The sequence below is a fragment of the Papilio xuthus genome, unplaced genomic scaffold (assembly GCF_000836235.2).
Source record: "Papilio xuthus unplaced genomic scaffold, Pxut_1.1 DF826945.1, whole genome shotgun sequence".
NCBI classification, from domain to species: Eukaryota; Metazoa; Arthropoda; class Insecta; order Lepidoptera; family Papilionidae; genus Papilio; species Papilio xuthus.
The window spans coordinates 4269483-4294519 of NW_013531704.1; the positions used below are offsets into that span (position 1 = coordinate 4269483).

The 25037-nt window shown below is 34.6% G+C and overlaps 8 protein-coding genes across 11 annotated transcripts in view; 3 read left to right on the plus strand and 5 right to left on the minus strand.

Moving 5' to 3' along the window:
* Positions 1–175: 175 nt before the first annotated feature.
* Positions 176–3905, minus strand: oxt (Xylosyltransferase oxt). The gene is made up of 4 exons (XM_013316697.1): positions 3108–3905; positions 2850–2992; positions 2456–2613; positions 176–2248 (listed from the first exon to the last, which is right to left on the minus strand). The coding sequence occupies exons 1-4, from the start codon at positions 3701–3703 to the stop codon at positions 443–445; spliced, it is 2703 nt and encodes a 900-aa protein (XP_013172151.1). The 5' UTR covers positions 3704–3905; the 3' UTR covers positions 176–442.
* A 173-nt stretch (positions 3906–4078) lies between these two features.
* On the plus strand, positions 4079–6825 carry ecd (ecdysoneless cell cycle regulator). Its single transcript, XM_013316699.1, has 3 exons — positions 4079–4547; positions 4953–5155; positions 5301–6825. Exons 1-3 carry the CDS (start codon positions 4370–4372, stop codon positions 6573–6575), a joined length of 1656 nt encoding a protein of 551 aa, XP_013172153.1. The 5' UTR covers positions 4079–4369; the 3' UTR covers positions 6576–6825.
* Positions 6826–6956: 131 nt separating this feature from the next.
* Dhrs4 (Dehydrogenase/reductase 4) lies at positions 6957–9679 on the minus strand. The gene is made up of 7 exons (XM_013316700.1): positions 9570–9679; positions 9288–9452; positions 8533–8710; positions 8128–8205; positions 7824–7970; positions 7513–7647; positions 6957–7313 (listed from the first exon to the last, which is right to left on the minus strand). The coding sequence occupies exons 2-7, from the start codon at positions 9416–9418 to the stop codon at positions 7143–7145; spliced, it is 840 nt and encodes a 279-aa protein (XP_013172154.1). The 5' UTR covers positions 9419–9452; positions 9570–9679; the 3' UTR covers positions 6957–7142.
* Positions 9680–10024: 345 nt separating this feature from the next.
* On the plus strand, positions 10025–12385 carry LOC106121334 (U6 snRNA phosphodiesterase). The gene is made up of 5 exons (XM_013316958.1): positions 10025–10351; positions 10738–10883; positions 11452–11635; positions 11843–12005; positions 12181–12385. Exons 1-5 carry the CDS (start codon positions 10263–10265, stop codon positions 12361–12363), a joined length of 765 nt encoding a protein of 254 aa, XP_013172412.1. The 5' UTR covers positions 10025–10262; the 3' UTR covers positions 12364–12385.
* ZC3H3 (zinc finger CCCH domain-containing protein 3) lies at positions 12365–13879 on the plus strand. The gene has a single exon (XM_013316957.1). It carries the CDS (start codon positions 12376–12378, stop codon positions 13720–13722), a length of 1347 nt encoding a protein of 448 aa, XP_013172411.1. The 5' UTR covers positions 12365–12375; the 3' UTR covers positions 13723–13879.
* A 45-nt stretch (positions 13880–13924) lies between these two features.
* LOC106121332 (tether containing UBX domain for GLUT4) lies at positions 13925–17065 on the minus strand. The gene is made up of 8 exons (XM_013316956.1): positions 16842–17065; positions 16524–16716; positions 15858–16074; positions 15367–15766; positions 15006–15200; positions 14692–14854; positions 14311–14494; positions 13925–14185 (listed from the first exon to the last, which is right to left on the minus strand). The coding sequence occupies exons 1-8, from the start codon at positions 16920–16922 to the stop codon at positions 14074–14076; spliced, it is 1545 nt and encodes a 514-aa protein (XP_013172410.1). The 5' UTR covers positions 16923–17065; the 3' UTR covers positions 13925–14073.
* Positions 17066–18198: 1133 nt separating this feature from the next.
* The window catches only part of Nmdar2 (glutamate ionotropic receptor NMDA type subunit 2), a 16244-nt gene continuing 9405 nt past the window's right edge, over positions 18199–25037 (minus strand). For 3 of the 4 annotated variants that reach the window (XM_013316818.1, XM_013316817.1, XM_013316816.1), the window contains 10 exons: positions 22224–22468; positions 21731–21932; positions 21333–21659; positions 20948–21225; positions 20558–20660; positions 20332–20480; positions 19522–19742; positions 19152–19252; positions 18788–19017; positions 18199–18426 (listed from right to left, as the gene is read on the minus strand). In XM_013316818.1, the coding sequence (XP_013172272.1) occupies positions 18390–18426; positions 18788–19017; positions 19152–19252; positions 19522–19742; positions 20332–20480; positions 20558–20660; positions 20948–21225; positions 21333–21659; positions 21731–21932; positions 22224–22468 (1893 nt within the window). In that variant the 3' untranslated portion in view covers positions 18199–18389. The remainder of the gene's footprint in view (positions 18427–18787; positions 19018–19151; positions 19253–19521; positions 19743–20331; positions 20481–20557; positions 20661–20947; positions 21226–21332; positions 21660–21730; positions 21933–22223; positions 22469–25037) is intronic. The other variant, XR_001228046.1, reaches the window with a different exon arrangement.
* The window catches only part of LOC106121257 (uncharacterized), a 3796-nt gene continuing 2739 nt past the window's right edge, over positions 23981–25037 (minus strand). Inside the window, exon 2 of the mRNA XM_013316820.1 lies at positions 23981–25024. The gene's annotated coding sequence lies outside the window, so the exon portion shown is untranslated. The remainder of the gene's footprint in view (positions 25025–25037) is intronic.

Consider the following 25037-nt stretch of genomic DNA (forward strand, 5'->3'; position numbering starts at 1 on the left):
TTGTATCACAGTATTAAGTTATATCCGCCAACCGCAGTATTCGATAATTGATGATCTGCCTCTCGCAAATTTCGATCGTTCTCACGTAGGTTTTACAATAATGTAAATGAGGATAAAAAAAAGAAAGAGAATAGTTGTCGCAATACCCATTTAATATGTACATATACACTTACAACATTGGTAAATTTTTACTTTACAATACTTTTTTACTTATTTTCTAAAATAAAAAAAACGAAACTATTTTCGGCATACAACACATTCTTCGTTCTAAAACTATTCTTAATTTTAAAAGACTAGTCTGAATTATTGTTCATTGTTTCTGTAGTAAACTTATTAAAATAAAGTGCGTGATTGGAAAATGTACAAATGGTTTCTGATTTACCAATGATAAAACTTTGCAGAGAATAATAAAATATAACAACATAAATAAATAAATCTGTTGTCAAATTCTTTCTAAGCGACCAGTTCGTAGATTTAATTTACCAATTGTCCCTTTAGGGTCTGGTGATAAGGAACTCCAGTCAGTTGAAACACAGTCTCGAAATGTATTCTTTCCACATATTAGTTTATCTTTAAAATTGTCACCACTTAAACAAGATCCTAGTATATCATAAAATACGACGTTTAAGCTATCAATCCACTCTCTTAGATCATGTCCAATTCTTTTGATATTTGAAAATGCAAGATCTTGAAGCAATAAACTATCCTTTTTACTTGGCAATAAATCAATGTCTTTTATTTGAGAATAGTTTTTGTATGAATTACTTGACCCACTATGAATCAAACTAGTTTCTTGATGAGACATTTCTTTACCAGAAAAATATTCTAATGGAGTTACAAGGAATTTTGTCATGGCTATTGGAACATAATTTTGTTCCAACAAAGTCACTTTCCATACACCAGGCAAGAGTGGTGTCTTCACATTAAATTTGATAAAATTTGTTAAATTGTTTTCTTCTTTATATATTGTATTGACTTCGGCAATAATACCTGCCGGATCTAATAATATAACAGTTAAATTCTCTGTTAGTTTTTCAATCAGAGAGAATTGATATACTAAACTTGGTTCAGACAGTGGCCCTAAAATGCTACCAAAATTTCTGAATGTCATTTCTTTTTGATCATAATCTGAACTAACTTTAAATATTTTAACAATATCACTATATTGACTTTTTGAATTGATTTCTAAATAATGTTTTGGTTTATACCAAGTTTCTATAAAAACTTCATGTTCATTCTCAATTAAAGCTTTGTATAAAATTAAGTTACCTTTGTATACGTCTGCATACTTGTACAAATTTATTTCATGAACCTCACCAAGTTCTATAGTACAATCTTCTTGCAGTAAGATCTTGGCATTTTGACGCAGAATGCTGCCAGCATGAGACAATAAGGTATCATCAGTACTAGCAGGCAAATCTTCTATGTCATATATATTTTGCCAATATCCTTCTAGATTGTTAATGTGGTAATGGTCAGTAAGTCCTATTAATTGCTCTACTCTTGTTATAACCTCTTGGTTTATAACAGGTTCAAATTTCCGAGCAAAAAATAATTGACGATTCAGTGTATTTTGAATTCTTGGCCAATCTTCCGTCCTAAAGTCATTCGGTGAACATCCACACCAATCAACAACATGTTTATATTGACATTTACAACCTAATTTCCTTTTCCAGTTCGTAACATGAAGATTATTATCCACATATGTGTTACAAAATATAGAATTTCTTAAAACTGTGTGGAAAAATGACTCTGCTGGTAATAAGGTGTGTTGAAATATAACATGTAAGCCACTCAATAATTCATCGTGTTTTCCAACTACATATGAAACAAATTCAGGTGAGAGGGCTATCCAATCACTGCCTCCATCTATGATGATTCCTTGTGGCAATTTTCTTTCGCCGACACGCCACATGTGAGTTTCACATTCAATAAAAGTTTTATCCAAGCCTTGCTTTTTAATAAATCTTTGTACTTCACGACCATGAGATTTAACAAAATTTAAACCTTTATTAACTGACAGGAATGTTTCCAAATCCTCCAGGGATTTAATGGGAAAATCACTTTCGCTTAAATTAATAACATAATCCCACTGCCAACCTAAGGACATAAAATCTTTCATTGAAGAGAGAAGCATCTTCAATAAAGATGCTCCGCCCCAAATGGTGGCATACCGATTTGGTGCCAACCTTACATTTTGAAATTTTTTCTCTAATGCAGATAACTTACGATGCATGTAATCCTGTCTCTAAAACAAAACATAAATAATTAGATAAAAATATTTGCCCAACTCAACATAGTCTTAGGTGCATCATGTCCATGTGTGTGCATTTGTTTTACCAATGTCACAATTTGTATGTATGATTCAACTTTGATGAAGATCACATTCAATTTGTTTTTATTAGGAAGAAACCCAGTAACTACTACTACTACTTAAGTGATTATTGTTACTTACTTTATCAACATGTATATAAAAATAGTGATGACTTCTATAAAGTACATTTATCAGTCTATGAACTTGTCTCAATGCACGCCCATTTAAGGTCAAAAGGAAAACAATTCGAACTGATTCCTTCACATTACTTGAGAGTTTTGGTGTAATGGGGACAAATTCTAAAAAAATGGAAAAGTAAATTTTATTTACAGGCGAATTTTACAAATTTGCTGTGGGTTATGGAGCCGGCCAAAAAAATTTCCAGTTGGTGCTGCCCTGGCATACCTCTCTTGCCTCTTCCACATTCATACATCTACAATCAATATTAATATAATTTCATTTGTCTATAATCTAGAAAACAAAAGTTAAGTCTACTGTTTTCATGCAATAGATGTTTTTTTTAAATGTATCATACTTGTTAATCCAGTTTCATATATGTTCATTGTAAAATATCCTCCACAAATCTTGGTAGAATTACCAGGACACTTCATATTGCATGATCCTTCCATTGTTTTGGCAGATTCAGGGGGTATAACATCACCACAAAAACATTCTGAACTGAAAAATAAACAAATAACTAAGCTCATAAATTTATTACATCCTTATTCCACTCCATTTGGAATTAAAAATGTACAAGGAACAAAAGTTACAATTTTAAATCTAAATTACTTACGCATATTGTACACCAGCATAAGGAAACCCAGCCTGCATGCATATATCTACACAAAACTCTGGTGAATTTGTTGTGGCATAATTTCCATAAAAACTGGACAATATTCTTAATTTTTTTTCATCTAAATAACATCCATAGTATTTCCCATAAGTCATGCCATTTGAGGGACATTTGTTGGGTAACTTAGTAGGATAAAAATTTCCATTTTGTATTAGACAAGTCTTATTGACAATTTCTTGTTTACAGCTTTGGGTTTTAGCCCGATGTATTGCAGAGACAGCTTCTCTGCTTTTGATGTCACATGCAGGTTTGAAATCTAATTCTTCAATTCTCAAATGCGGAGTTGATTTAGTTTGAGACGACGTTTTAGTATGTATATCTTCATCATCCGAATATCCATTAATAATTTTCCTTGCAGATACATCGCCAAATTCATGGCGCTCTAATGATGTATGACCAAACTTTTTTAATAAATTGTCGTTAACTGTTGGAAATAGGCTGATTGAAATTAAAATTTGAATGAAAAAAGTAGTTAAAACCGTAGCCCCTAACCACTTTGCATACTTATAAAAAAACTTTCGAACATTAAAAGCCATTTCCAACCCTTCTTATTAGTGATTTAACAACAATTATTTCGATACGGCACGTATACATTATTTTGTACTTTTACATAAATTAGAGCAATGAGATAAGAACAAAAAAATAAAACAAAATGTACACATTTTTGAAGAAGCGGGGCAATACTATTACAAACAATTACAACACTGTGTTATACAAAATAGATAACAATAGATATGTAACATTTTGTGACATTGACATTTGAAACATGGCGAGTGATGGCGGCAAAGAATATATATGGATGGCGGGTACCACATCTACAAAGAGTATATAAAATAAGAACTTCAATGCTCACATTATGACATATTTAAATGGAGAATTGGAAAATAATGAAGTTTGAATAACTGTCCATATTTGCACTATTAATTACTGCTTTGTTTTAAGTTCGACGGTTAGTTGGCTTAATGGACTTATTACCTGAACAAAGAACACAACAAAAAAAAATTACGGCATGAGAGGTATTTGACAATGAGATGACAGATAACATGAAAAATGTAATGGACATGTGTTTTTGTGTTTGGATGTATCAGTTTAAACAGTAAGAAATTACCACGAGAACTCGGGTCATAAGTTGCAAATCATTTGCTTGGAAAAGATCAATTCAAAACGTATAAATAATTAAATATGTTTTTTTAACTAAAATTATGGATATCAAGTATGAGGATACTGTTCAGTGCCTTTTCTTCAAGCCTTCACAAGAGAATATTAATTGGGACGAGTTGTGTCACACTTTAAATGCAACGGCTAACGCATTGTCCAAGGAATACATTTGGCATCGAGATGACTTTAAAATTTGTCGACCATTATTAATAACTGAATCTTGTAAGTAAAATATTGTCAATTTAATTATGTTTATATTAAAAAAATAAATGCGAAGATTTCAGTGGCTGAAAGTTTACACTTTAATTGATCATGCTACCATTCTGGTAAATTAATAATTTATAGTAATAAATATGAATTACTAACATTGAATATGTCTCCTAAAGACTCCACAAGTTGGTTCAATATTAATGGTCTGTCAGTCTTTATGCTAGGCAATCTCGATTTAGATCTAATGTTGAATTAGAATTTAACTTGTTATCATTGATTTTGTATTTAAAATGATGCTGTGTAAGTTTTCCATATAGTTGATGTGTTATAAATGTGTAAAATCATTTGATAATTGTATGAATTCCTTATTCCCTCGATTATATAAATAAAAAAATATTAATTTTATTTTGATTGTAGGTATTCCATCACACCTTCTAAGCACAACATGTTTTGGAGACAACATAGAAGATGAATGGTTTATAGCTTACTTAGTATTCAAATTAACAGAAATACACAATGGGTTAATAGTACAGATAGAAGATAATGATGGAGACTTTCTGTTGATAGAAGCAGCAGATTATTTACCTACTTGGGCTAATCCTGAAACAACTCGGAACAGAGTAAGTAATCTTATAATTTGATGAACCAATACCTTCTAAGAGGATTAACAATATCTAACATGAAATCAATATAAACAAAATGAAATGTTTTAAATACTTTTTGTGCATTTCCTCGTCATTGATTACTGTTAAAATATTGTTACAGGTATTCATTTACAATAATCATGTTCACTTAATTCCTCCAACTCTGGCAGAACCTAAAGAACCACTAGAAATAACTGATGCACTAAAACTGATAGTGGATTATCCAGAAGAAACAAAAGCCTCAACACAAATAGAAAATGCTATCCATGAAAAAATTGGAGCTTATCCTGATAGAATAAAAGACTTGTGTCATATGGCAACTGTCAGTCTTCCAGTTGGCATTGCTGCATTACTGATACTGAGACCTAATCTTATATCACATCTTGTTAACATCTATTGTAATCATGATGTTTTTGATGCAAAAAAATGTAAAATACTTAAATTAGATAATTGCGTTGATGTGAGTGTACAATTTACAAAATTTCAATATGCAATGCTCTTACATGCAAAGCCACCAAACAGTTTTGGTCATAGGAATGTCTCGTTACGAAACAAAAAAAATGAAATTGGTTACAAATTATCTTTTGGCTTTCAAGTTATTATGAATCAATCAAAAAGAGACAAGTTTTCATCTTTAGAGTATATTAAATATATAAAAAATTTAGATAAAAATAATTACTTTAATGGTAATATAGAAGGCTCAAAGGATTACAATCTATTGTTAGAAAAAGCAAAGGAATATTTCATAGAAACAGAAAGTCCAGTCATTTCATATATTTATGAAAATATAGCAGAACTTATGTCTTCCAGTGAATATAAAGCGCTTAAAGAATCATTGCCACAAAACAATAATTTATATTTGTTTGAGGAAAAAAGTGACAATTGGTTAAATGTAAATCCTGATGAATTAGATGATTTATTGAATCAAAACTACAAAAAGCAGGTACATTCTGATGACCTTATAAAACCTAGCGTTGTCACATCTGGTTTGTCTAAATTTCTCTCTCAAAGATCGGATTATGAAGGAATTGAAGATAATGAAAATACATGCATAGTAAATGATCACATCCAATTTAATTCTGATGAGTTCTTCTCATCACTTAAACAAATGTTGGATGTTGTAACACTAAATGATAGTGATGAAGACTGTAGTGATTTTAGTGAAACAGAATCTCAAGATGAAAACAATGTTGTCCAGCAACAGCTTGATAAAGAACTTGCATCTAAAATATGTGGAGGTAAACAAACAAACTTAAGAGATGACGCAACCATTTTATCAAATTTAGTTAATAGTATGAAGGAAGAAGGCTTATCAGGACCAACAAGCAATATTTTGAAATCAATAGGAATAAACAAATCGGAAATACTTGATTCTGATGATGATGAAATAGATTAAGTGATATAAATATGTATATTGCAGTTCTAGATCTAATAATTTTTTGCACAGAGAAATACTTTTAGTATAAGCTAGTCCTGATTGTAGCATAAAAAAAATGATACAAAAAAACGGACTCTTGGAAGCGGAGCTTTTATAGTAATCATCATCATCATCGTCAGTGTGGATTCGTCCATTGCTGAACATAGGCCTCCTCCATTGATTGCCACAATAGATATTATTAAATATACAATTTCACTTGTAATGGCAAGCATTTCCTTTATTTTAAAACTATAGGTTCCCAATCTCAAAAATCCTTTCAAATGGCAATATTTAAAATCTTCTTAACCACTTTTTTCATTTATTAATGAAATGATCAAGGAAAAATAAAAACAAAACCTGTAACAGTTTTAAATACATGTACACCCAATATAACATATAACAATATAAATATCAAATTAAGATCATAAATGTTGGTTCATGTTCCTAAACCTTAATTATTACTGTACATAAAGACCACCACAATTTAATATATTCATTAACAAATTAAAATTAGAATATAAAAGTTATAAAAAATTGTCCTTATAGTTAAAGATGTGCATAAGCTCCACCTGCCACAACCAATGTTTCCCCAGTGATATAACTGGCGTCATCGGAAACTAAAAATGCCACAGCACTCGCAATCTCATCAGGTTTCCCAAATCTTTTCATTGGCACTATTGATAAAGACTTGTCTTTGCCTGCTTCAGAAGTTGTTATCTGAAATTCATTTATATAATATGTATAAATTTCTACTGGTATAGGTTAATTTTTTAAATGGTCCTTCGAGCCGGAACACTTACTACATAATCCTAATAGTTTTAAGAAGTACACTAAATAAAATGTACATCTAAAAAACACGGAGTTTAAAATTATTTCTTTATTAGTGAGTAAATATGTATTGTTAGGTACAACTTACAGCTGAAGCAAATTTTGTTGCAACAATTCCTGGCGCCACACAGTTCACTCTTATGTTATCATGCACAATTTCAGATGCAATTGCCTTTGTCAATCCAAGCAGCGTGGTCTTGCTAACACTGTATGCACCTAAAGGCTATGAAATAAAAATAATTTTAATACAACCATACTGAAAATTGTATTCAATATTATAGATTTAAATTTGAACATCATAGCCAGTGTGGCTTAGAATTGCTCTCTTTGGCCTGTTATTTCTTATATTTCTTACATTCTATTTACATTTGTATACAATATTGACTTGTAAACACTCACTTCCATTGGTTGGTAAGCTGCAATAGATGCAACAAATACAATACTTCCTCCGCCTCTTTTTATCAATTCTGGATAAGCTTCTTTGGCTAATAACCAAGCACTTTTAACATTGACATCAAATATCTTATTCCATACTTCTTCTTCTGTCTAGGAACAAATAAAAAACGATAAAAATACTTTCTGCACATGTATTGATGAATGATATCAATATTCACACATTTAGTTTATAAGTATCAACACATTTTACTTAGATTGATTTACATATTACATAGGTATATAATATGTTAATTTTAATACTACTCACTTCTAAAATTGGTGATACAGATGGATTAACAGCAGCATTAGACACAACAATATCAAAACCCCCAAATTTAGATTTTGCCTGCAACATAGATGATAAGACAATTATTTAATATTTTGTCCAATAGCTTTTCTGTACTCTTTATGTTAAGATTTGATTAACTCAGTTGTCCTGAGCTAAGAGAGATATAGCCAGCTAATATCTGCGGGGAAGGGGGAGGGGGCTGATTGAATATATATTTTTTTATTCAAATGTTTATGCTTCTTAACACAAGCTTTCCTTCCTTACCTCCACTGGCAATGCCCTTGCTGAGCTACATAAGGTACTGTAGAAGGAAACTAGCAAGAATATTTACATTTTTTTATCATTTTGAATAAAATAAATTATCATAAGTATTTTGCTACGTACAGTTTCAAATAAGAGTTTTCTGTGTTCTGCATTACTGACGTGGCAAACAATACCTTCAACATTAATACCCTCATTGCGTAAACTCTCCGTTGCTTTCTTTACATTTTCTTCCTTTCGGCTACTTATTATAACAGAAGCTCCTTCATTTCCCAATCGTTTTGCAATTGAAAAACCAATACTAAAATATCAGTAATATTTTACCTACATATAATAAAAATAAATGTGATATTGCAGTTTTGAATGTATAGCAGTATCACCCTTAATCTTACTAACTGCTTGCTGGGTTTCATCTAGTGTTGTGTTGCCAATGCAATGCAATTACGGTGTTTGACAGCTTTTAGGAGAGCAAATTACAAAATCTACTGTAATTATTTGATTTTTTTTAATAAAATTACTTTTAAAGTATTAGGACTGTGAATATGATTCAGAAAATAGCTTTTAAATGAAAATAAGAATAAATAGTCATTGCATTAGTCAATGTGTCATACTGGGAATAATACAATTTATTAAAATGTAATTGCTTAAAAAGTTACGATTTTTATAGAATAAATAAGGACAATTTGCAAAAATTTCAATAAAGATAAAACAGTTAAAAAAGCTCCATTTAGAAAATGTGGAAAAATATGAAGTACTGACCTTTGATCTCTCAAACAAATGCAACTTTTTATACAATGTACATAGATAAAATTTTTCATGCGCAACACTAGTTTCATGTGCCTTTAAAAAATGGCATAAACTCAAACAATGTCACTTACCCTTCAGAAGATGCTGTAACAATAGCTACTTTTCCTTTTAATCTGGCTGAATGAAAATTTGCGCTTGTAAAATGTTGATGTAACGAAGTCATTTTATTAATATTTGTAATAATTCTCTTGTAACTCAACATCACAAAATAACTACCAACAGTTACTTGTTATTATCTAAAAAGAAAATAAACACTTCAACTTTAACTTATTAGTTATATGATATATAGGTAATGCTTTGCTACTGTAAAGTTTTAACATAGTACCACATGATATTAACAACTAATTAAATACCTATTATACCGGTCAATGTCCATTTGTCTTTGATCCACCTTTATCAGTTAATTTTATCACACTCGTTCACGTTGGAAGGATTGTTGATCAAAGAGTATAATAAGTATGTATGTTGTTGATAATCACTTGAAGGCGAACACCTGTCAATGTAAAAAAAAACTGCCATAAGCTAAGGCCGCCTACATTTATATATATATATATTATACTCTTTGGCCGCCTAATTTGGGCCATGGACCAAAGGCCGTAAGCCAGACGATTCTAGTGAGACTCAGATAGAAAATTAAGAATAGAATAGTTTTATACTTGCTTCTAGTTATGGAATTATGGCTTTGCCGATGAATAAAGATATGTGCCACGTTCGCCGCTTTCTTTTAAAACAAGGCAAAGAGTCTATAAAGGTTTTTTTTTGATGATTAGCACTTAAACAGAATATTTTATTCTTTGGTTTACTCTATGATTGAGCTTGAAGTTGTCAAACTGTCAAACCTGATTTTGTCAGATTTTATTGTCTCGATTTCCTTCTATTATACTAATAATTTAATGTGTGGATTCAATGTAAATCATTTTATTTGCAGATTTAAGCAGTTTCTTATTTTGTCCTGCAGCACTCAAAGAGAGTGGTGTAATATTTATATATAAAGTTAACACATATGAAAATTGTGTTGTGTAGCTGCAATATGCATATGTAATCTAATGTCTGGATTATTGTATATTTGTGATTACGGAAATAATTCTGAATCTGACGAGAGTGAAGTAGACAATAAGCTACCAAAGTTAAAAAGGTAAATGTTCTTTTACACATATTGGCTTTCACATTTAGACAAACTTCATCTGTCGTTTTTAATATGTATCACGATTTACGTTAAAGTTGTACGGTAAATTAATAGGTACTTCAGCAACAAATTTATTTGTAAATAATTTAAAAAACTATATTTAGTAATATATAGTGTGCTTGTGCTACTTTTAAAGCAAAAATAATTTGAATCTGTTGTCTGGCTTGATGCAGTAAAATGTCAGGTCTTACAATATTTACTAAAAATCTAAATATAAACATGAAATAAAAATGTTTATTAACTAAAACTTTTTTTCCACTGTGACATAATTTTAACATAGCAGTATTTTTTCTTAATCTTCTACTACTCTACTTGTATATGAACATTTGTTGCAGACCTGAAAAGTTACCTGTGCCAAATCTTAGCCACATTCCAGCAGTCCCAGTTGAACAGTATACAGATAATCCTAATCTTCATAATGGCCGCGTGAGGAGCTTTCCACATGTGAGAGGAAATTGGGCAACCTTTGTTTATATAAAATGTACGTTTCTTTATTATTACATAGATTAAATGTTTTAATATTAATTTATCAGATGTAAACATTTGTTGGTCAAAATAGTTTCATTGTATAAAAATCACATGTAAGTTCACATTATAGCTGCAACGCATGACAAGTATGTGTTGGACGGCAGCAACAACATCTGTTGCATGCACATCTTGGCTCATGCAGTGTAATACCACAACCACACAGAAGAAAGGCATGAAATGGTAGCAATTCCATGTTTCATCTGATGAGTGTGTGTGCTTGAGATCCCCTTTTTCTTCTCACCCTTTTCTATGAGTAAAGGATGGAAATTGAAAGAACAAAACTGTAATTGATAGAGAGAACAAATAGAGGATCTATCTCTGTGTGTTCACACCTCCATCAATTAAAAGTATGTACCTTATAATTTAAGAATAAATTTTTTTTTTAGTTTGATTGATAACTTTTTTAAGGTCAATAGATACAGCCCTTTGGTTGGTGCAAAAACTGGAATTACTATACCTTAGTGTAGCGTTTTGTAAAAATATTATGTTCAGTTTGCATTATAACCAATTTATTATTTTAGATCAAGATGAAGGGTCATTACTGAACTTTGCAACTAAGTTACAAACTTTGTTATTGGAAGTGAAAAACTTGTTGAATCTCTGTGATGATTTTCACCTTAGCTTATCTAAAACAGTGGTTCTGAATTATCATACCATTGTCCCATTTACTCAAAGTTTAAAAGAAGTTCTTTGTGATATTGAGAGGTAATTCTATTTATATGTTTCTGATAATATTATTGAATCATGTATAAACACCACAAAACTATTTTGATGATAATGATATTACTAAGGGGTTAAGCCAAATCCCAAAGCTTGTTTTGTGTTTATGCAACACATATTAGCAAAAGTTAAGTTGAAAAAATTTACATGCAATGGGTTTAGTGTTGTGACCAAAATTCTTTTTTTTTTCAGATTTTATTTAGGTTTTGACAACATTGAGGTTTTGTGTAATGACGAGAAGACTCGGACATTCATTGTTCTTAAAGCTGACTACTTTAGTGTGAAGAGTTTAAATTCTCTTGTCAAGAAAGTAGATGCAGTACTTGGGGAATTTAAATTAGAAAAATTTTATGAAGTAAGGCAAACATCACTTTTTTAATGTAAAATAATTATGATAGTTAAGATGAAATTTTATCCATAACATTTATTCAATCCACTGTGTATTTTAGACCAAAAACTATATTTGCATAATTTTTTTCTCTTAAATAATGTTACATAGAATTATGTCAAATGTTTAATATTTATTGCAGGATCCGTCGTTTCATATAAGTTTACTCTGGATGAAGGGTGACCATAAAGAAAAACTTGAAACTTTGTTGGATAATGCAAATGAAGTGATTAGTGCTGAAGTTGTGAAAAAAATCGAATCAGTTCTCATAGACAAAGTGTATTGCAAAAGTGGCAATAAGTTTTATCAATATTCATTAGAATAATATTGTACTCCAATGGAACGAAATCTTAAAAAAGTTTACATAAACCCTAATTTTAATCAAAGAATTCTTGTAAACGCAATGCAAAACAACATGCTTGTTAATCCTTACTTTTCCCAAGTAGATTTACGAAGTAATTTCGATCAAACATTGAATTCAACGAAAAGACGAATATTTGTCAACCCTAATTTTATACGACCTAATAATTTTGCGAATAATTTTGAACCTGCACCTAGTTTATATTACGAGCCCCCGCTTTTTATTCAAAATGATATTGAGAATTCAACCAATTTTAATGAACAAATTGCGCCCCTTCAAAATATAAAAGAAAATCCAGAGACAAAGTATTCACCTGCTATAACTAAGTCACGATATACATTGGTCCGTAAAAATGATAAATGCACTGCCAACGTTGAAACAATTAAGAGGACCACCACAGTTAAAATAAGCAAGTACAAAACCATGCAATTAAGTTTAATTAAGAATAAAATTATAGAACAGCAACCCAAAAAGCCAGAAATTAAATTACAAACACCATACAGAAATCAGTCATTATCAAAGTACAACTATTTAATAAAAAATACATATCAAAACTCTAGTGTTAATAGAACTTACACAATTAGCAAACAAACACCCATCATAAGAAAGTCCATTGAAGTAAAAACAAGTATAAAAGTTCCTAAAGCTAAGAAAACTTTGTTCAGCCCAAATCTATCAGTCAATAGAAAAACAATTGCAAGAAGATTTAAAAAGAACAACATACCTTGTCCGTTATTTACTAAATATGGAAAATGTTTGAGGAACATTCAGGGAAATTGTGAATTTTTACACGATAAAAAACATGTGTCGATTTGTCGAAAATTTCTTAAAGGTATTTGCCACGATCCAAATTGTCCCTTATCACATGAATTGAGCGCGAAAAAGATGCCGACTTGCTATTTTTATTTAAATGGAAATTGTAATAAAATTAACTGTCCCTATTTGCATGTTAAGTTAAACAATAAAACAAAATTGTGCAATGATTTTTTGAAAGGTTATTGTGAGAATGGTGACAAATGTATCTACAGACATGTGAATAAGGAAGTGAAGTCAGCTATCAAACAAAACATGAACCGGCAGCGTCATTTTACATGTTCAAGTCCAATTGCAGTGCCTAAGAAGGTTAAAGTTAAGCCAGTTCCTAAAAAACCTGCAGAAACAAAGAAATCAGTGTCAGAAACTGAATGCGACCAGGACAAGGAGGATGTCAACTGTAGATACTTTAAGACTGACACACAAGAGGATGAACAAAATCAAACTTGCGATGTGATCAAACCAAGCAGATGTAAACTAGGTGCTTTACCATCTTTTATTAAATTATAATACATTATATTTTTGTACTTTCAATTTTATATTTTCATAAATAAAATATTTCAAGATAATGATGTATTTTTATATTACTGCAGAGACTTTTTGAAGCATTTGATGAAATTATGAAATTGTTTTAAAATATTCAGAGTTATTACATAATTATGTTACTCATTACACGGTTTTTGTTTACAAAATATAAATTAAATCATAACAGTTCTCATTTTATACATTTACTACAACTGCCTAAAAGTGTGTACTATTATACTTTACAAAATAAAGAATTAAGTTTTTTTACAATACAAACATGCCTCTTCCTTAATACAATAGAATATCAACAATATTGCCTAGGTGCCTAGAGGTGGCTCATTTTTTAAACCATTTGGGAACTTTGCTCTGCTTTGTGGAAGAAGACTGCGCACCTGACATTCTTTGGGATTGATTTGGTGTTTCTTCTTTTACTTTTCTGGTAGGTGCTCTACACAAACAAAAATGTTTTAAAATTTAGGTCAAATTCTAAGGCCTAAGTTCCATTGAGTTTGTTTAGATTGGAACAGTAGCAAATTTTCAAGTAATTTTCTCAACTAATAAATTCATACTCACCGATATTTTGACGCCAAAATACTAGCAGCATCACTTGAAGTCTTCTTTAGATATATATCTTCTTTAAGATAAGGCCTTCCACTGTTTTCGTCAGTCCATTTGAAGTGCATTAGAACACAAGGGACAAATTTAGCTTCGAGTAAGGTCATAGAAGGATCTAGGGGTTCTTTTAAAGGAGTGGTAACTGAAATAAAGAAGTTTTCTATATTGATAGATCATATTTTTCTTCATTGTAGAACAGTCATGAACTGAGTATAGTTAACTTTAGTTATAATGCTTTGTTTTAAAAAGTTATGTCATAATTTCTGTCTTAGTTTATTTTAGTACTTACTCAAAAATTACTACTAACCAACAGTGGTTTAGGATTAGTTTTATACTTACAGATAACAAATGGTTTTTCTGGATGATGTAAATGTTCCTTTACAAAATTTTTAACATCTTCTATTTTTGCAGTTGGCGCAAATATACCTTGTAAAATCATATGATCTGGAAACTGTATGCGTACTACAGCATTTTTATAAGAATTCTGTCTTTGTTCTGAGGACTGGAACCAGAATAAAGTAAATGTGAAATATTAAGTATTTATATTTTTGAATAACATCATAAAGTATTCTAAAAACCAGACTGGCATTACATCATCTTAGTAAAGCATTTAAAAATAGTGCCATGGAGAAACAATAGAAACATTAAATAACCTGTCTTTCGATTTCTCCTTTTTGTGTGGATGTCAACAAGGGCATGTTCTCAAGTTGCAGTCTTTGTTGTTGCAAGTCATGGTATATCTTGCGTACTTCTTCTATTGTTAGATCATAAAAATCGTCCGGCAAGTCTTGTAGCTCATCCTCCATATCATCTGGCGGCAAGAAAGCTATCGCCTTTTGGGCACCTAGCTAAAATCCGGAAATTTCAATATTAATTTTTATTTATATTAATTTTCTGTGTAACAGAGATATTATTTTACCAATTTTAATTATTTATTCCAAATGGGCAATGCCAAAATTTGGATGAAATTTTCTGATCACTATTGTGAAATAAGAGAGTATGAACATGACTCACAAACACAACTTCCTCTTCTATTTTTAAACGACGCTCTAAATTTTCTTGTGAGAACTGACTTTCTAATGGCTTCTCATTAATATGTGCTGTAGATGTTGCAGTTACATTTATATCTTCTGAGTCTATTTCCATTTTTTGGACAGTACTAATGTCCTCAATTTTGTCACTAACATTTAGTTTTTGCGGGATGGCTTCATTTTTGTGTTGTTCTTGTTTTATAGCTTGAACAGGATCAAAGGCATTCGTTTTGTTTTTCTTTTGAATACCAGATGGTCCTGGAAATGATGGTTCTTTGTTGTGAAGTAGTTCTTGCTTATTTATGGATGATGTTGTGTTTCTTTGTGGCTCTACTTGCTCCTCAGTTTGAGGCCGTCGATAAACTCTTGAAACATTTGCCTGCCTAGAGTTATTTTTAATAATAAATTACATTTATAGAAAAATCAGAAATTTAAGCAGATATAAATTATTTAATAGTTAAAATAATCACTTACATTGCTTCTGTTTTGTTAAGCAACCTCAAAATTGCTCGGCCAGTGATAAGCCCTAAGTGTCGTAAAGTTTTCTCTTTTAGTGCATCTACGCCTGTCACTTCTTGTCTCATGTATAATATTGATGGAAGTTCTAAAGACTCCAATTTTTCAGGTGCAAGTGTTAAAGCCATGTCATACAGTGTTGTGCTTGGAGAGAAATCACCCATTTTTCTTTCTCCTGCAATTTAATGTGACCTTCCCTTTTGTTAAAAATTATATAATAGTAAAAAAGCTACTAAATGTTAAAATCAGTGTTAATAATTGAAGAGTTTTCTTAGTTTTATATAGTATTTATTAAAATTATTTGGTGCACAATTAAGTGTAAAATACACATAACAACTTGATCTTTATCTTTGCATCTTATTCTTTGTTTGGTTTCAAAGAATGAAAGTGGAATAGAAAGAAACAACTTTATTAATCCAAAGTCTATGGGAACAACTATCGAAAATCGAAAAAAATCGTTTTACTCAACCCATTCCAGACAGACAAAGCACAAATTTAAGAAAACTAAAGATTTGAGATTAAAAAAGGAAACTAAAATAGTGCTTAAAATTAAAATATGAAAAGAACACAATAGGAATGTAAAATCCTTGTTTTAAATGCAAAAAGTGAAGTCTTAATATTTACCATCATCCAACATAAGCCCAATTGTAACATCAGTTTCTACTCTTTTCCTTTCAGTCTCTACTAGTTCAAGCATAGCTTTATTCGGTAAGTTACAAAACCGTATGGTTGTTGTTAGATCAAGAATTGTTTTATGATGTTTTAGATCATAATCAGTAGGTTGAAAGCCTTGCTTGGCGCAAACATCTTCTAAAACCTAGTTTATTACAATAAAATACAATTTGTTAATAACATTTTTGTGTAAATATTAAATTATAAACAATACTCAGATAGCAAAGCTAAGTAATGCAATGACTAGCAAAAATTTTACAACAAACAAACCTGTAAAATACTCGTGTCTGCGGTGCAGTGGACTTTTACCCTTCGTCCATTGGGGGCGAGAACGACCAAGTCTCTTGACATTTTTTTGCTATTCTTAGTGTTAAACAAAATTCATGAAATATATATCCAAATTGGAAATTCAACTGAAAATGATAAACCAAATCCGGCCGGCTTTTACAATTTGTAAGCTGGTCTGACACTGACAAAACAAATTGACAAAGAACTGTCATTGTAGAATTCAGGTGACAATGACAGCGCCAGAACGACAGGCGCAGAATTTTTAACAAGAACAGAAATCTTACAATCTTTTTTTTTAGTTTTATAAGCATTGCCATAATAAGTTTGTTTTATCTTCTTTTTCGCATACTTCATTACTTTTGGTCATCCTCATTTTGATATGCATTTACAGATGCGTCGACCAGCTGCCTCCACACCGTCCTGTCCTGTCTTCGGCTTGTCTCAGGGCACTCGTGATATTGAGCCTCAGCTTGCACTTGATCGGAACTCGTTTGTTTTATAGTGTAGTTAAAAGGCATGTTTTATTTTAGCATCGGATTTCTTTAACTTTGGTAGGTCTTTTTCTTCATCTTTATTTAAAACTAGCTGTGGCCCGCGACTCCGTTTGTACGGGATTAAAAAATAAACAGTAGCCGATTCTCAGATTTACTGAATATGCATATAAAACTTCATAAAAATCAGTCAAGCCGTTTCGGAGGAGTATGGTAACGAACATTGTGACACAATCCTATTTTATATAATATGTACTTCAGCTAGTATATATTTCCTCAAAATATTTATAGACCGACAAATTTATCTGACGCCGCCGGGGCGTAAGTCGAGCTAAATAATAACAGTGCACTAGCGCTTAATCCCTGTCGATCACAAAAGCGCCACAAAGCGTTTTCGTAATGTTAATTTTTTTTATACTTGGACATGGACTCTTAGATGCCGTATAAAGGTCACTGCATGGACTACTCCTTTTTCATAACTGTATAGCCAAATTCAGATGTCTCTCTCTGTGACCGAGGCGCTGCTATTGCGATTATTTTTGTGCCATAATATACAAAACATTCTTCAGCTTACAAAATGCCATTATAAAATGCTTACGGAACCAAATAATTTTGTCGGTCTATAATTATGAGTTTTCTGATTTTCCCTTACTATAGGCACATTATAGGCAGGCGTAAACGTAGGTGTAGGCATAGTCCAGAATATTGAACTAAAACACTGAAAAAAAAAATTAGAATTTCATATAATTGAATATTTTATAAGTAAAACACATGAAGTATTGTCCAAAAAATATATTTATTGTAGTAGACAACTCGGGGACGCGCGCCCCGCGCCCAGCCCGCGCCGCGCGCGCGTCCCGCAACAACGCTTCGCTATCTACGTCCTTCTCTCTGTTTTAATAATTGGAATAATTTATTTAATAATTACAATTTTCTTTTATCTGTTTTATTTAACTTAATTATAAACTAACTTTGTTTTGTATAACTTGGTGTAAGAGAACAGCCTTAGGAATTGAAATGGGGTGGTGCAAAATACACCTCACAGCACAGTTTCCATTTCCACTCGCGTCCGCTCTCTAAAATTAATAAAAAAAACATCAGCATAACTTAAAAAATACTTCAAGTATTCAATGTAAATCATACGACATATAGATGAATGTTACTAGTCTTACTAATGTTTAAAATGGGAATATTGAGATGTATGGTATCTTCGGAATGGTTTAATGGATCTTGCTGAAATTTGGCATAGATGTAAAACATAGCCTGGAAGAAAACATAGGCTACTTAATAAGCTTTTTTATTTTACAATTCCGCGCGTTTGGAGTCACGGGCGACCACAGTGTAACATAAAAATGCCAAATATTTGTGAAACAGATTTAAAGAAAATTGTTAAAATGGCAAAATGTAGGGGTAGTATTGTAGAAGTATAGTGGGGACCTGGAGCGCAGATCGCCGCAAGAGAGTGGACGGTCGAGTTCGGGCAGTAGGTCTGCGGGCGCGCGCAAGGTGCGCGGCCTTGTGGTGTCGTGCGGCGCGCCGCCCGCCAGCAGCGCGGCCGCGGAGGCCAGGCGGCGCGGCGGCGGCTGCAGCCCGTGCACCGCCAACGCCGCCGCCAGCTGCCGCGCGCGCGCCATCGCCGCGTCGCGTTCGTGACGTGCGCGCCACACCTGCACACCGCCCTCTATTATCAACAACTGTTCACCCACAGTACTGTTCTAAGGAACTTGTTAACCTAATTCATCAGGCTTTTTTATAGTTATTTTATTGGAAATATAGAATAATGAAATAGAAAGATGCAAACTTGTGCCGCGCACACCGCCGAGCGGCAATGGCCGCGGTGTGCCGCGCCAAAGCCGCGCGATGCCGCCTCCACCACCGCGCCGTGAAATGACAACGATTGTCCTGCACAAAACAGCCAATATAACGTAACGTTCTGTAAATCATAATTCAAACAACCATGAAATGTCATCTCTACAATAGTTGCTGAATTTTTACATACCTAAAGCAACTTTTGATCCCAATTTTCTATATCAATGTTCAGTACTACGTTTTCATAGTTAAACACTATTTTGTGGATTACCTAATTTAATCGCGTAGTTCGTTAAATTGTCAGAAAAGTGGCGGTTTGGGCATCATGTATATATAGAGCGGTAGCAGGTGGTAACCATTACCCATGGAGAGCGAGACAAGGGCGCAGCAGGAGCCAACGCGAGAGGCGGCGAGGTGGTCGCGCACGTAGCGAAAGTAGATGTGCTCGAGTAGTAGCAGCAACGCCGCAAGCAGGATGCCGGCCATCAACAGCAGGAACGCTGACAGGAACTGCTCCAGTGCAAGCGGGTCTGAAGACTTGTGCTCCTGCTTGTTAGGCTTGCACGTACCCGTCATCCAATACCTGCGATTTGAACACACAACATACTGTGGGTACAAGCTAACCCCATGTCCTAAGCTACGCGACGCGACGCAATTTTACCCAACGTTAATATGTGTTTGTGATATCTGTCTCTTACATGTATTTGTGATGTCATATTTGTTATGTCATTATTAGCATATTTAATATCTGCTGCATCGTGTCGGATAGAATCGCATGGCGTCGTAGAGGACAACGGATATTCGAAAAACAACGTAAAACACACATAACACAGTGAATGTAACACCGATAAAATGCATGCACATGAATAATACCCTATCGATTAATCGATTCCCGAAAGCAAACGGTGAATGCTAAGCATAACAGCTAAGTATTTAAGCTTCCATAATGCGGCTACTTTATATATTCCCACAAACATCGCGCCTCAATAGATATCAAAGTGACTATAAGCTCGATTTAATCGAGGCTATCTCGCGGATTGAGCACAAAAACACACGATCGTTTTGATGGATCGATTAATACATCGACAACGATGAAATGTAGCAACATAAATCTGGAGAATGGTTTTGATGGTCACGCACAAACATTTATAATAACATAGTTTGATACCGACCTGCGTAATCTTTCAAGATCCCCGTTTGAACGCAAATCTAGCAATCTTTTGTTGAACATACTAAGATATTTAGAATTACGCGTGAACGCTAATCCATAGCCGGACATCGCATACCACGAACCTACTGTTAGAAGCCGGCAGTCTTCGTCCTATAAAATTATTGTATCAAATTAACTACCTCTAGGTAACATTAGAATATCAGTAATGTCCATATAAATGTACTTACTTGGGATACTAAATAGTCGAGAACTGTGCCATCGTATATAAACGCATCGAGATCTCCGGTGAGTACGCTCGTGACGCCAGCGCCTACCGTACTCCGGTTGTATCTAAATCAATAATAATATTATTAAACATAACATACAAATAATAAAATAATACAATACTAAAATATATTTTAAGGAAAGTTCTCAAAATATTGCAATACTATACTTAGTACAAAAAGTCTGTAAAACTAAACTCAAATATTCGAAAAACATGGAAACATAGTACACTGTTGGGAATGTTGTAATAAAATTTTACTTGCATTATATTTTTAATAAGCTTGGAGATGAACAGGTAATCCCATTGTGCAATATCAAAAGCCTTCTTATTAAAGAAAAGTACGTTTACTCACTGCGCCATATAGGCATGGGGTTCTGGAAAGTATTTAGCTAGAGTAGCGTCCGTGTGCGACCAAGGAACCGTGCCGAACTTGAGAGGTGGCCGCTGGGAGAGGGGCCTGGCTATCCGCGGATCGTCCAGGCCGCTCAGCTCGTGGAATTCCTCGCGAGTGATCATGAAAGCTGCTAAGTTAGCAGTGTATATGGCGAGGAACACCACCGCGAACATCGCCCACATGTTCGTCATGAACCGAGCGGTGAAACCCCGCGGCGAGTCCACATGGACAGACGCCTAGTAGTACAAACCAACTTCTTTAAAAAATCTCATACATAAATAATTTACAATAAGTTTTTAACAAATATATCGAAATCGAATCGAAAAATACGTCGTCTTCTTACCTGAAACAATACAGCCCACACAATCCAATACGTTCTGCAAAGCGAGAACCGGTTTTGAGGGATTCGTTTTGAATCGTTATTTCCAGTTGAGCAATCGAACCCGCTCGGAGAGAGCCACTCAAAAAAGAATATAGAGAATGTTGCGGCCTGTATCGCGACGGCGCCGACCAACATCCACGAGGCCGTGTCGAAGGGCTCCAGGAAAGCCGTGGGGGATATTATACCGGTTCTTTTCGCCACAACAATCGCTACGCCCGTCTCCATAAATGGTACGCTAAAGTCTACAACAGCCTCGCGGTCTGAATTTATGATTAATGACGTTAGAACCTGGAAAATAGTTATTGATGATGTCATCATTGCCATGAGATTTGATGTGTGTGTGTATATTTGAGACTCACCATGTCTGTTTTCTTATTAACGAGATCCGCAATAAGACCGTTCCATTTACCGTGGTGCAGTGTACCCCAGCGGCCGTCCTCCACCCGCACGAGCTCGTACGTGAAGCCGAGCTGCTCCGCCAACTGCTGCAGCAGGTCGATGCAGAAGCCGCTGCAGCACTGATATAAGGAGCTGTTTCTGTGCGCCGTCCCCGCTTCTATACTATATAATACCATAAACAAAAAGCAAATAAAGTTCGCATTCTTTTCCCTTACAGAATGTATGAACTTATTGATACCTTTTTTAAATGAACATCCCATTAGCATGCAAAAGAACAAGCAGAAATAAGACCCCGCATCTATCATACGTTTTACACATATCTCTATTTTATTTTGGCAAACAAACTAATCAATTTGATAATAAAAACGCGCATTTTTACTGCCCAGATTTTGGCCAACATTCTATGTACCAGTTATCTTGTAATCTCCGACTTCATAGATGTATTATACTTACCCAGCAACATCGACTTCAGGCGCAACACGACATATGACCCCCCGGTCTAGTGAACATCGTCCGCTCACGGGGTCTGGCGGCGCTAGATTTATGTATGGTGGTTCCTCCAAAAATGTTATCCTCATATGAAACTTTTCCGGTACACCTTGTGGCGGAGTGTGTAGCCCGCCAGGCCACACTATATCTTTGATTATTAACCGTTCTCGTGGATAAGAATTCCATGTTCCGATTTCTTCCCATACTAACTGCAATAAAAGTTTTTATAAAATAACACTATATTTTCCAACAGGGCCTAATAGTATTTTTTTATATCATAAGCAAACGAACAAGCCGCCACCTGACTTCGCAGAAATAGCTGAAGGGAGAAGGGTGACGTGGGGTCACCTCCTGTGTGGGAAGGTGTGAGTGATGAGATGTGAAGGGTGAGTGCGACGACAGGTGAAATGAGGCACAGTTATATTCACAACACAGTTTATTATCACTCACAGTCCACAACAAATAATAAGAAGGAGAGTACAACACTGAGAAGAAGAATACAAGTAGGAGAAAGAGAAATGCACAAATTCGGATAACAAAATAACAAGTTGCGTAATCGAAAGCGTGGTATATCGCGGGCGCTGCAGAACTCCACTCTCGTTTCGCGCGTATGCAAAACCGGTCAGTGACCCCCGCTCAGCTGTGCGTTGCAATTCGAATTTGCCAATCAGAGGTCAACAAATCGACGTGACGTCGACCACTCGTCATGCACCCGTGTTTATGTGTGCGTGTATGCGTGTGATGTATGTGCGTGTATGCGTGACTGTGTTGTGTTTATGCAAATATGTAGGAGGTCACCTACATCACCCCCCTCCAGAGACCTGGTTAAGGGCGATAAAAATCGGTGAACTTCACCTTGCGTCCTGAACGGGTTGTATAATCCTTAGCCACAGTATCGTCACTAGTTGCGAGACTGTTGTTATTGTCGCATAAAATGTACGCTGGCTTAAGACGATCAATGGACACTGTTACTTCTTTCCCGTTAATTAACAAAGTAAAAGATTTGTCGTTCCTAGAAACGACCTTATGAGGACCGGTATACGCAGGTTGCAATGATGCCCGCACCGCGTCTTCACGCAGGAAGACGTGATCGGTATTGGCGAGGTCCTTATAAACGAAAATGCTTTTGTTACCATGTCGCGAGGCTGGTATCGGGTGTAACTGTTGCGCAAAAGCTCGCAATCGAGCGATGAAGTCACTGACATCAGTTGTACCGCAACTTACAGGATCAAAAAATTCGCCTGGTAACCTAAGAGGCTCCCCGTAAAGAAGTTCAGCCGACGACGCGTTCAAGTCTTCTTTAAACGACGATCGTATCCCTAACAATACCCACGGCAAAGACTCGGTCCATTTTTGTGGCGCATGGCACATTATGGACGCTTTTAACTGCCTATGGAAACGTTCAACGAGACCGTTAGCTGCTGGGTGGTAAGCAGTTGTACGCTTGTGCTGAAATCCGGCTATTTTCGCGAGGAGCTGGAATAACGCTGACTCAAACTGTCTGCCGCGGTCTGTTACAATGTCCGTCGGGCAGCCAAAACGCGATATCCAGCACGAAAGCAACGCTTTAGCTACTGTCTCCGCTGTAATATCCGCGATCGGTATAGCTTCTGGCCACCGAGTGAAGCGATCAACGCAAGTTAAACAATATCGATACCCATCCGATAACGGCAACGGCCCTACTAGATCGATGTGTACATATTTGAATCTCGCGAGGGGCAAATTAAATGTCCCTAGCGGTGCGTTAACGTGTCGCGTAATCTTACAGCGCTGACAATCTAAACAGGTTTTTGCCCAATCACGACAGTCTTTTCTAACACTCGGCCATACGTAGCGTTCTGCGACTAACTTCGCTGTTGTATTAGCGCCTGGATGGCTCAAAGAATGTAAACAATCGAAGACCTGCCTACGGAAATATTTTGTAACAAACGGCTTAGATGTCGGTGTACTTACGTCGCAGTACAATGGGGTTCGACACCCGGGTAATGTTAATTTTTCTAGACGTAACGACGAACCTTCAGTAATTAATTTTTGAAGTTCGTGGTCCGTAGCCTGACTTTTTGCTAAGGCTTCTAAGTCTAGAGGATGCTCCAATGCTTCGACACGAGACAAAGTGTCGGCAACAACATTATCCTTACCGGAAATATGACGGATGTCCGTAGTAAATTGAGCGATATAATCTAAATGCCTATACTGTCTAGGCGAACAGTTTTTCTTCCGTTCGTGGAATGCGAAACTGATCGGCTTGTGGTCAGTATAAATGATAAAATGTCTAGCTTCTAACATGTGCCTAAAATATTTAATGGCCTCATAAATAGCTAATAATTCTCTGTCGTAGGGTGAATACTTACCCTGAGATGGACTTAATTTACGCGAAAAGAATGCAAGCGGTTGCCACGCGTTATCTGTAAATTGTTGTAATACAGCGCCGATAGCTGTGTCCGATGCGTCGGTAATAAGTGCGAGTTTCGCTTGGCAATCCGGGTGCGCTAATAATGCAGCGTTTGAAAGGGATTGTTTACAGCGCTCGAACGCATCGAGTGACTCATCTTTCAATGTTATCGGTTGGTTGTTTTTTACTATTCCAACTAATAACTTGTTTAGTGGTGCTTGCAACTCAGCCGCGCGCGGTAGGAAACGTCTGTAAAAATTGATCATTCCTAGAAAACGCCGTAGTTGACGAATGTTCGTAGGAACGGGAAAATTTTTAATCGCTTCTATCTTAGTGTCTAGCGGTTTGGTGCCACTCGCGGAAATGTGATAACCTAAAAATGACAC

Coding starts and splice junctions, on each gene's coding strand:
- oxt (XM_013316697.1), bottom strand. CDS start 3,703: ATGGCTTTTAATGTTCGAAAGTTTTTTTATAAGTATGCAAAGTGGTTA. Junction 2,993..3,107: donor TATGCTGGTGTACAATATGC/GTAAGTAATTTA, acceptor TTTATTTTTCAG/TTCAGAATGTTTTTGTGGTG. Junction 2,614..2,849: donor ATATGAAACTGGATTAACAA/GTATGATACATT, acceptor CCATTTTTTTAG/AATTTGTCCCCATTACACCA.
- ecd (XM_013316699.1), top strand. CDS start 4,370: ATGGATATCAAGTATGAGGATACTGTTCAGTGCCTTTTCTTCAAGCCT. Junction 4,548..4,952: donor ATTATTAATAACTGAATCTT/GTAAGTAAAATA, acceptor TTTTGATTGTAG/GTATTCCATCACACCTTCTA. Junction 5,156..5,300: donor CTGAAACAACTCGGAACAGA/GTAAGTAATCTT, acceptor ATATTGTTACAG/GTATTCATTTACAATAATCA.
- Dhrs4 (XM_013316700.1), bottom strand. CDS start 9,418: ATGTTGAGTTACAAGAGAATTATTACAAATATTAATAAAATGACTTCG. Junction 7,971..8,127: donor CTGTATCACCAATTTTAGAA/GTGAGTAGTATT, acceptor ATTTGTTCCTAG/ACAGAAGAAGAAGTATGGAA. Junction 7,314..7,512: donor CAACAAAATTTGCTTCAGCT/GTAAGTTGTACC, acceptor AATGAATTTCAG/ATAACAACTTCTGAAGCAGG.
- LOC106121334 (XM_013316958.1), top strand. CDS start 10,263: ATGTCTGGATTATTGTATATTTGTGATTACGGAAATAATTCTGAATCT. Junction 10,352..10,737: donor AAGCTACCAAAGTTAAAAAG/GTAAATGTTCTT, acceptor CATTTGTTGCAG/ACCTGAAAAGTTACCTGTGC. Junction 11,636..11,842: donor GTTCTTTGTGATATTGAGAG/GTAATTCTATTT, acceptor TTTTTTTTTCAG/ATTTTATTTAGGTTTTGACA.
- ZC3H3 (XM_013316957.1), top strand. CDS start 12,376: ATGGAACGAAATCTTAAAAAAGTTTACATAAACCCTAATTTTAATCAA.
- LOC106121332 (XM_013316956.1), bottom strand. CDS start 16,922: ATGTCAAGAGACTTGGTCGTTCTCGCCCCCAATGGACGAAGGGTAAAA. Junction 15,201..15,366: donor TAGAAGAGGAAGTTGTGTTT/GTGAGTCATGTT, acceptor TCCGGATTTTAG/CTAGGTGCCCAAAAGGCGAT. Junction 14,495..14,691: donor AGAAAAACCATTTGTTATCT/GTAAGTATAAAA, acceptor TCTTTATTTCAG/TTACCACTCCTTTAAAAGAA.